The sequence below is a fragment of the Enhydra lutris genome, unplaced genomic scaffold (assembly GCF_002288905.1).
Source record: "Enhydra lutris kenyoni isolate GAN:26980312 unplaced genomic scaffold, ASM228890v2 scaffoldscaffold9, whole genome shotgun sequence".
Taxonomy (NCBI): domain Eukaryota; kingdom Metazoa; phylum Chordata; class Mammalia; order Carnivora; family Mustelidae; genus Enhydra; species Enhydra lutris.
In genome coordinates this window covers 2,814,358-2,824,252 of record NW_019154093.1, presented here as the reverse complement: position 1 = coordinate 2,824,252, position 9,895 = coordinate 2,814,358, and the positions used below count along the sequence as shown (strand labels likewise).

At 58.1% G+C, this 9,895-nt stretch overlaps 1 protein-coding gene across 1 annotated transcript in view; it reads left to right on the top strand.

Annotated features, from left to right (window-relative positions):
* Nucleotides 1-5,155: 5,155 nt before the first annotated feature.
* LOC111143548 (matrilin 1, cartilage matrix protein) overlaps nucleotides 5,156-9,895 on the top strand; it is an 8,398-nt gene continuing 3,658 nt past the window's right edge. Inside the window, exons 1-3 of the mRNA XM_022497374.1 lie at nucleotides 5,156-5,252; nucleotides 6,956-7,302; nucleotides 9,433-9,655. Coding sequence (XP_022353082.1) covers nucleotides 5,156-5,252; nucleotides 6,956-7,302; nucleotides 9,433-9,655 — 667 coding nt within the window. The remainder of the gene's footprint in view (nucleotides 5,253-6,955; nucleotides 7,303-9,432; nucleotides 9,656-9,895) is intronic.

The window sequence follows — 9,895 nt, the reverse complement described above, 5'->3', positions numbered from 1 at the left end:
GCTCAGAGCTTGCAGATCCCGGCTGGTCTCAGGGTCTGGAATAGGCATCTTTCTTCCCTCCCCTCCCCTCCCCTGTCCCACCTGTCAGAGGCCTGTTCTCCCCCACCCCCAGAAGGGCCCCAAACACATCCTCATTTTGGTCTCCCACACCTGGGAAAACTGCCTTTGTTTTGTTTCCGATTCTCCCCAAAGCAGCTCCTGAGACAAGAACTTGGATACAGGTAGTGTATGTGGGTGGTGGCCCCAGGAAATACAGTGAGAGGGGAAGCGAGGCAAGGAAACACTACAAGCCAGTAAGAAGTGCATTGATAAGCGGGTGCCTTCTGCGGGCAGCTGGGGCTCCCTCCTGCTGGGGACCCTCCGAGGAACCGTGAGGAGCCCCTGCCAGAATTGTTCAGTGGGGAACGGGGAAGCTATGTGTCCCCGGCTCCTTTCCCTCACTGGCGGAGGGTGCCCTGGGGACGTGCACTTCCCAGGCTGCCCACTCACTGTCGGTGCGCGTGGGAACTGTCTGCAGCAGCTGGGGGTGCACACACAGGTGGGCTGAAGGGCCATGGGACAGGTACCAGCTGTCTCTGCCCGGTTCCCCACGTTAAACCTAAACCTCCCCTCCAAACTCTCCTTCCTTCTGCTGGCATGCTTGACAGTGGAGGCCAAGCCCACGGATGGCCCCATAGATGCCCCTGGGGTGGGGGCGGGCCCTCTGGCCCCAAGAAGGCACCCGACATGGGAGGGACTCTTTTTGACCAACATCTCCAGGTGAGTGTGATGGCAGCCAGGCTGGATCTACTCTGGGTTTCTTTCAGAGCCCGAGCCTCAAGGTTTTTAGGATCCCCCATGGTGAAATGAGTCACCATTTTTGGAGCACAGACTGGGACTACATGCTAGTGCAAAAGGCAGAGGCTCATCCTGGGAGGACCCCATGGGCTCATGGGACGAGAGCCCCCACCACCGGTCAGTAAAACTTGAAGTGGAATCTGCTGCAGTGAAGGAAAAGGGACACTTTGCTCAGTGCCAGAGAAGAGAGGGAACAGAGCTGGGGAGGGAGAGAGGGGATGGGAGCGAGACTGGAATGGCCTGGAAAAGGTGGCAAGAAACAGATTGTGAGAAGGCTTGAATGCCTGGTTGCATCTGAGTTTTCACCTAGAAGGGATATAGGGTCAACAGAAGCTTTTCTTTTCCCTTGGGAAGGTGACACTGAATACCCACATCCTGTCCCCGGGCTTCTAGGCAGAGCCAGGCAGTGGCTACTGTGCGGAGAGATTCTTGCTGTCTTTGTCTTGTTCTCATGGCTGGAGACAGAGGACTTGGAAATGGTGAGATAGTCCGATGGAGGAGGCTTTGGGAAGGGGCTTTGGGAAGGGTGGGCATGTGTTTAGCCCTGGGCTCTGTCCTGAGAGAGAAACACGCCTTTATGCTAATAAGCCATCCGAGGGCTTATTTGTCACTAGCCTGTTCTCTAACTGATACAAGAAGGCAAGGCGGAAACAAGAAACATGGATGGAGCATTCATCCGTGTCATTCTCGACCCTCCCGTGACCTGGGCGCCGAGGTCCCAACTTGGCAGACGTGAAGCAAAAGAACAGAAGAGTGAAGTCAAGTGCAGCGGGCGGGTGAAGCCACAGGGACTCCCGCCCCGGGGCTGTGTCTGATTCTGGAGTTTTGCAGTTCACAGGATTCCTCAAAGTCTGGCATGGAGGCCACTGGCAGGGCACGAGGTAATTTGCGGTGATGTACGGATACAGAAGTTAAATTTAATTAGTTTCGAATTTATCTGAAGGCGTATTGGAATACCTTTATAAATTGCACAGCAACCCAGAGATTTCACGGCTGTCATTTCTCAGGAGGAGGAGGGGAACTTTTTTTAACCAAGTGTGTTGGTTGGTTTAGAGTTAATTAAAGAGAGTCAATAAATAAGAGTAAAAGTATGTGTGGATCCCGCCAAACTGCGAGGCTGGTGGTGAAGGAGGGAGGAGGAGTGCGCGATAACCAGGTTTGCTCTTCAGGAAAAGAGTGGAGTCATGGGGCGCGGGAAGGGAGTCCTGCGTCCCCTGCCATGGAACCACGCCTGCCTGGGGCCCCTCGCTTTAGCACCAAGGCTCTCTCAGACGAAACACTAAAGGCTTTAAGTTTCTGGAAACCCGAGGTGTGTGAAAACAAGGAGAGGGAACAGCGGGAGCCCTTCATAGCTGCCCATCTGACTTGCGTGCATTTTTCCCCCTCTGGTTCATACCGGACACACTGTTCCTGATTTTCATTCCTGGGTGGAAGAAAATTGCTTCACATTTGAAAACACAAATATTTATTTTCTTTCCTCAATGTATATGCTGAGCTTTCTCACTCTAAGCCCTTGCTCCTGCTGTGGAATGTGAAAGCTGCCCCCTTTTTGGGAAGAAACCTATCTCTGCTCCTGAAAACGTACCTGTGGCCCATTTCTGTGGCCCTGCTAATGAGCGGACGGGTGACACAGAAAAGGCGTCTGTGTTCCTCTGAGGAGCCCATACAATGGCCATTCAGATGCGGAGCTGAAAGAGCCATTTCATGGGCCCAGCTGCTGGCCTGGCCAAGAGAGCCATGTACTCCGGGCTCTGGCCGCGGCCCGGTGCATCTGGGAGGGGATGCGGGGCTGGGAGGCTGCAGATCACGTTCTCCTCGAGCAGCTCCGCTGGGCCATGGCCACCGCTGCAGACTCCTGCCTGACCCTGTTCAGTTCCCAAGGGAATGGAACCCACTTGTCACCTGTTGCTTCTTTTAATGCATTGTTTCACTTGATGACCAGATACCCTGTTCCAGCTTCATGCTGGGTCCTGAGGGTCGTCGGAGGCTGGGTGGGGCCAGATGCCCCCCTCGGAGGGAGCTGACGGCCAGAGGGAGGGCAGCTAACACATTTATGATCCATTGTGGGAAAGCGAAAGGCACTGCAGTCATTGTAAATTAAAAATTGTAGAGGGAAAGGGACCAGCAGCCTCGACTAGTGTTTGAAGCTGGGGACGGCTATGAAGGATACAAGTAAATGAAATCTAAACGGGAAACATCAGAGGGAAATGCTGTTTGCTTCCTCCTTCTCTAAACCTGGGGCAAAGAGGGATGAGGCCCGAGTTCCAGGCGGGGCTAACTGGCTGGTGGCTTCAGGCAAGTCATGGATTTCTCTGGGCCTCAGTTGTCTCATCTGACAAATGGGCTGATGCCCTTGGAGACGCTGACCTCACAGGTTTTTTTGGAGGACAGGAAGACACAGTAATAGAGTATGGCTGCCATTATCGCTCAAGATTGTGAGACTATTGGTTGGGTCACTTTAAAAAATAAGTCTGGGGATGCCTGGGTGGCTCAGTCGGTTGAGCCGATGCCTTCAGCTCAGGTCATGATCCCAGGGTCCTGGGATCAAATCTCACATCGGGCTCCTTGCTTGGTGGGGAGCCTGCTTCTCCCCCTGCTTGTGCTCTCTCTCTCTCTTTCTGACAAATAAATGAATAAAAATCTTAAAAAATAAAGTCTGTCCATTTCTTTTTGAGGCATAACTCATACAGGGTGAGGCACACAGGTCTTCAATGTTAACGGTCCTGTCCCCCAGAAAGATGACAATCCTTTGACCCCCATCTGCCCTGTCTTCTCATTGCCTCTTCACCTGGTCCCAGTGAGGCAGAGATGCCAAGAACTACCATTCCCACCGCATGATAACAAGCTGAGACTCAGAGAGGTTAAGTTAGCTGTTCCAGGTCACACCGCTGTTCAGCCACAGACAGAGATCTGAAACTGGCCCTCTCAGCTGGCCAAGCCCATGCTCTTTTCATGTGATCTCATCAGTTACGGAACCTCCATGCAGCAGCAGGTCCATCCCTGGTGACGTTCCTTTATTTACAAGCCTTTATTTTTGCCTTCCAGCGCAGAGCCTGGCTTGGGCCCAGACGCAAGGATGAATCCGTCAGACTCTTAACAGCTCATGGGTGAGACACACAATGACAGAAGCACGGGAAGGGGGTCCTAATCCTGGGGGAGTGAGGGAGAGGTGGGCCTGGAGAAGGCACCTCCACCAAGCTACACCCAAGCAAGCAGGGTGGCTGAGAGCACTGGCCTGGGGCCCTGTTCTGTTAATGATACTTAAAAAAAAAAAAAAAAAAAGATTTATTCACTTATTTTAGAGAGAGAGAGATCATGCACATCTATGCAGGGCATGCGGGGGAGGGGGACAGAGAGAAATCTCAAGCCGACTCCCCACTAAGTACAGAGCCTGTCTCCGGGCTCGATCCCACGACCCTGAGATCATGACCTGAGCCAAAACCAAGAGTCGGACACTTAACGGACTGAGCCTCCCTGGCGCCCCTGACAATGACTTCTTGGCAACGTGACCTCAGACACGTTATTTCATCTCCCTGTTTGTCAGTTCTTCTGGAAGATGGGGGTAGTAATAGTAGCTGCATCACGGGGTTGTCAAGGGAACTAAATGAGACTGTTCCTATAACTCTGCTCCTCTCACCCACCCTAGGAGGTGCGATCAGAGAGGTGAAGCAATGGGCCTATGGTCACACAGGCAGCGAGTAGCAAACCTGGGTAATTGGCTTCAGGTCTGTGCTCCTACCCGTCCTCTATTGCCCTGCACACACATGTCAGAGCATGAAAGGGAAGGAGGGGCGTTTGGGGCAGATGACCCTGCTGGTACAAAGCCCTGGAGGGCCTCTCGGGGACCCCAGGAGTGGCTGCCTGGCGGGGAGGCAGGGAGGCAGGGGATAGGCCAGGTGAGCAGGGCGAGTGCCAGATAAGGAAACTGATGGAGGTGTGAGTGGGGATTGGGTGGGGTGTGGGGCAAGGGTGCAGGGCTCGAGGCCATTGGGCTGGCTTTCCCTGGGCTTGGAGCAGCAGCTCTGGGTCAGGGCAGGCTCCACCCACCCAAGATTCCCTGAGTTCCAGCGGCAGGTCCGCTTCTGCAGGCAAAGGAGCCCTTGTGGTCGGAGGGGCCTCCTGAGCCCAGGCCAGGCGGCTCCCTCCCTCTCTAGGCACACACACCTCCATTCAGCCTGGGCCACACCCCCCAAGGGGGCTAGGGGCCCCAGGCAGCTGCCCCCATGTCAGTGGGGGCCGCCTGGCCGCCGAAGTTGATAAGACCGGGACCCCACTGGCCCCCAGCACTGTGCCGGCTGCTGCCTGCCCTGCCAGAACCATGAGGCTCCTCTCTGGCACTGGCCTCGTGCAGTGTGGCCTGCTGCTGCTGCTGTTCCAGGCCCTGTGCACACTGGGCCTTGCCCCCCAGGCCAGAGGTGAGGGGGTCCATGTGAGGTGGGGGACATAGGGTGAGCGGCCTCTGACCAGCAGCCTGGCCAAGAGGAGCAGAGGTTAAATGGGGTACGGGATGGGCCGGGGTGCTGAGGGGTCGGGGGGCAAGGGGGTAGGAGGACAGCAGGCTGGCCTGGGAGCCGACAGCAATGGTGACATTCATAAGGGCCAGAGCAGGGATGATCCTCGGTCTGTGCTATTGAGGGACAGGAGTGGGCCTTTCTCTGCAGCCTCACAGCCTTCCCTGGGGCTCCTCAGCTCCCAGGCCCCCCTCGGGGACCACGCATGCCGCCAGGGCCAGTCTTGTGGGTTGCTGAGGACAGAAGCTGGAGCTGCACCAAGCCCAGGGCTGCATGCACGCTCCGTCTGGGGTGACCAGGACTCCACCCCCCTTTCCCCAGCCCCTCCAGCCTCACCGGGTGTGAGCTCCTGCCTGCTGTACCACTCCCAGAGCTTCTGTCTTGCGCACAGAGTCCCAGAATGCCCAGCTCCTCCTGTACAGATGGGGAAACTGAGGCTGGAGAAGGGCATTCTCCTGGTTCCTGATGCACTGCTCCATGGTGTGGCTAATTCCCTCAGCCTCTCTTGGCCTCAGTTTACCCGTGTGTAGCCTTAACTAGTAGGGACCAGAGTGCGGCTGCAAGGTCATTTCTAAGGTTCCTTGAGGAGCTCTGATACCTAGGGCGCTGTGGCTGGGGGGCTGGGACAGCCCAGGATCCCTTTCCTTTTCTGAGCCTTCCTGTATCCTCTCTTGGGAGAGGCTCTGCTCAGTTCTGGGGCACAGAGAGGAGGGCCTTTGTACTGAGCCTCTCCTGGCTGCAGGGTCAGGCCAGTGAGAGTAACAAACAGTGAGCCTTATTCTCCCCACTGGACAGATGAGAAACTGAGGCTCCTAAAGGTGCAGTGAGCTGCCCGGGGCCACAGGGGGGCTGAGCTGGGATTCGAACCTCACTCTGCTTCATTCCAGCTTCATGCATGTCCCAGCCCATGGGGCTGCTTGCTGGGGTGTCTGGAAAGACATGCCTCCATGGGGATGTGTCTTAGGAACCCATTGGGTCAGGCTGCCACGGTGGCCATGAGGAATCCCTGCCCCTTTCCCTGCCTATGGACACCAGCCAGAAGACTCCTCAGGGCTGAGGGAAACTGGGTCCCCTTGGGTGACTGGCTTTGATGCTGAGATGAAAGAGACCAAGTTGATGGGCCCTGCGCTGGGCCCTGGGGCTCTGTCCTCTGTGCCCTCCCCGCCCCCCAGCCCCCGCAGGAGAAATTCTGCCGTGGCCGTGGCAGCCACTCTGGGTCACAGCCTGAGAAGTGTGTCTTAAAGTCTGTCGTCTCCTTTGCCACCCCCTGGATACCAGCTGCATGCCTAGCCCTGTCCTGGCACCTTGCACGCACTCCTGCTCAGCCCTGAGGGTTCTGTAAAGAGGGGACTGTCAGCTCATTGTACAGACGAGGAAACTGAGCTCAGGGAGGTACAGTGAGTTCCCTGCGGCTGAGATTTGAGCCTCTGTCTTCCCCAAGGGGCTGAGAAGCTGGTCCAGCCACGGGTGTCCACATGCTGACAGAAGGTCCGAGCTGGCCTGGCCCAGCTTCAGGTTACACTGCCCGGGGCCTCCAGTCTCCGTCTAAGCAGCCCCTGACCTTCGCCCCCTGCTCTTGGCCCTCTCCCTCCTGTCCCCCCTCGCAGGGCATCTCTGCCGGACCCGGCCCACGGACCTGGTGTTTGTGGTGGATAGCTCACGCAGTGTGCGGCCCGTGGAGTTCGAGAAGGTGAAGGTGTTCCTGTCCCAGGTCATCGAGTCTCTGGATGTGGGGCCCAATGCCACCCAGGTGGGCGTGGTCAACTATGCGAGCGCTGTGAAGCAGGAATTCCCACTGCGGGCCCACGGCTCCAAGGCCGCCCTGCTCCGGGCTGTGCGCCGCATCCAGCCGCTGTCCACGGGGACCATGACGGGCCTGGCCATCCAGTTCGCCATCAACAAAGCCTTCAGTGACGCCGAGGGGGGTCGGGCCAGGTCCCCCGACATAAGCAAGGTACGTGACCCATCCCTCCTGCCCTCCCGGATTCCCCAAACCTGCTTCCGGTTGTGTCTTAGGCCCAGAGAAGCCAAGGGGCAGAGCTGGGCCTTGAAGCCATCTTTATCCACCCTCTGACCGCAGGACCTCAATCTGGAGCGCGCTTGATTTTTTTCAGATTGGTGGACCTTAGCTCCCTGTGGCCGACTGAGGCAGTCCAGATGCCTGCCCTCCACCCTGCTCCCTGGACTAGCTGTCACCCTGAGCAGCACGTGTGGCTCCTTGTCAGTCCCTTCACGTCTAAACCACAATGATGCAACTCGTTTTTGAGGGACTGTCAGGAGGCCTCTGTGAAGTCCATTGCACAGTGTGCTTGGAACAGGGCACGGACCCACCAAGCCCCACGGAAGGGCTAGCTCAGTTTTATTTAATAAGCCTCCGAGGGCAGGGGTTTGGAAAAATGAGGTGATGTGCCCCAAGCTGATGTCAGTACGGGCTCCAGGCCAGGTGCCGAGGAGTTCACAGACCTGGTCCCCACAGCAGGATTTCCCAGCACAGCCCAGGGCCTGTGAGACTGGTCAGAGGTTGCATCCCACGGTGGTCTGCCCACCAATGCCCACACCTCTCCTTCCTAGCCCTCAACAGCCCCAAGGAGTCAGCCTTTACCTGCCCAGGCCCTCAGCCCCAGGGACATACTTTCCGACCCCCATGCGGGCCATGCCTGACATCTGAGTGCCGAAGGCACCCAATCCTGCTTGAAGGTGGTGACCTCATTTTACAGATGAGGAAACTGAGGCACAGAGGCCCAAGTGTCTTGCCCAGCTAATAAGCAGTAGGAACATCTACAGAGGATAGGCCATAATCCCGGCCATTACAGCCCTCAGAGAAATGGTCTGTTAGGCTAAGCCTGTTGGTCGTCCTCTGTGGGGGCCCTTGACAAGCTCTGCTGTGAGGTTGATGGTCATGGTCGTTGACAGGCTGTGGTGACCTGGGGTGATCCTAATGGAGAGAGGTGGTGAAGGGGATGGTGGCAGTGTCTATAGGTGTCACACCTCCAGTTAGGGGCCTGGGGTAGGCACATGAAGACACACAGTGCCCCCAGATCTGGGCTGTCCAGCCTGGAATCCACCTGTGGGAGGCCCCTACAAGGTGGGTGCAAGGTCACAAGGCTGGATTGAAGGGGGATAGTCGGGGCTCCGGGAGACAGTGGGTCTCGGGGAGCGGGGCAGCCCGTGGCAGTGGACAGTCACAGCTAGGCGAGTGCAAGATCACTCCCCAGGGGTCCCGGACAGTGATAAGGAAACAATCCCTCCCCTTCCTAGATGACTCAGGAAGGTGAACGACATTTCCAACCACCATACTACAGGTCACCAAGACAGGGGTTTGGGGCCCCGGGCTGAGGGTGGGGACCCAGGAATCAGAAGCAGATCCAGGTCAGAAACAGAGAAGCGCTGTGAGGACCCTGGCCTCCAGGCAGGCTCAGGTGGGCGTGGTGAGGTTAGGCCAAGCACCAGGGTCCCCTCTGTGCCCCTTCCCAGGGCACAAACAGGGGAGACTTGTGGGAGGGGAGCAGACAGTGTTCTCTCCTATGGAAAGGAAATGTAGCATCCTGGGGAACGGAGGGAGAAGAGGGAGCCATCTATGTGGGAACAAGCCCCCTCCCAGGGCCTGGAGGGGAAGGATGGCCAGGCTGGAGGCAGAGCCGCCGTTTATTAGCCTCGCCTGCCCTCTGCTGGCCAAAGGGCAGAACTGCATGGTGTCGGGCCCGCTTGCCGGGCCTGTCCTCAGAGGCCTCAGTCTGAGGAGGGAGACACGGTCCTGCCCTCAGATTATCAGAGCTGCGGCCTGCCCGAGGAGGGAGACACCCACAGGCCCTAGTCAGATGGGAGAACATCTCAGCCATGTCTTTCAGTGCGAGGAAACCTGTCTTCTCTTTTGCTAGTCAGGTTCCCCTCCCTGGGGCAAAACCCTGGCGGGGAATCAGATCCATCTGGTGTGGATTAGCTGTGTGACCTGGGCAAGCCGCTCTCCCCCTCGGGCCTCAGGGTCCTCTTCTGCCAGTGGCCCCGCGGGCTTAGTGGAGGGCCGAGCCGTCCGGTCCAGCGCGGCAGGGAGGCCTGGTCCTCACACGCGCCCCGCGTGTCTCAGGTGGCCATCGTGGTGACGGACGGGAGGCCCCAGGACAGCGTGCGGGACGTGTCTGCACGGGCGCGGGCCAGCGGCATCGAGCTGTTCGCCATCGGCGTGGGCCGCGTGGACAAGGCCACGCTGCGGCAGATCGCCAGTGAGCCGCAGGAAGAGCACGTCGACTACGTGGAGAGCTACAGCGTCATCGAGAAGCTGTCCAAGAAGTTCCAGGAGGCCTTCTGCGGTGCGCCGGGAGGGGCGGCGATGGACGAGGCTGGGGGGTCTCGGGGAGCATGCTGGGGAGTTGGTGTGGGGGCCGGACCGCAGGGGGCGGGGGCGTGGCTGAGAGCATCGGGGCGGGACTGAGTGCGCTTCGGGGGTGGGACCGGGGCGGGGCGGACGGGGATGGATAGGGCAGGGGCTGAGGGGGGGGGGGGGAATAGGGCGGGAGGCGGGGCTGAGAGAGTCAGCATGGGGCAGGCCT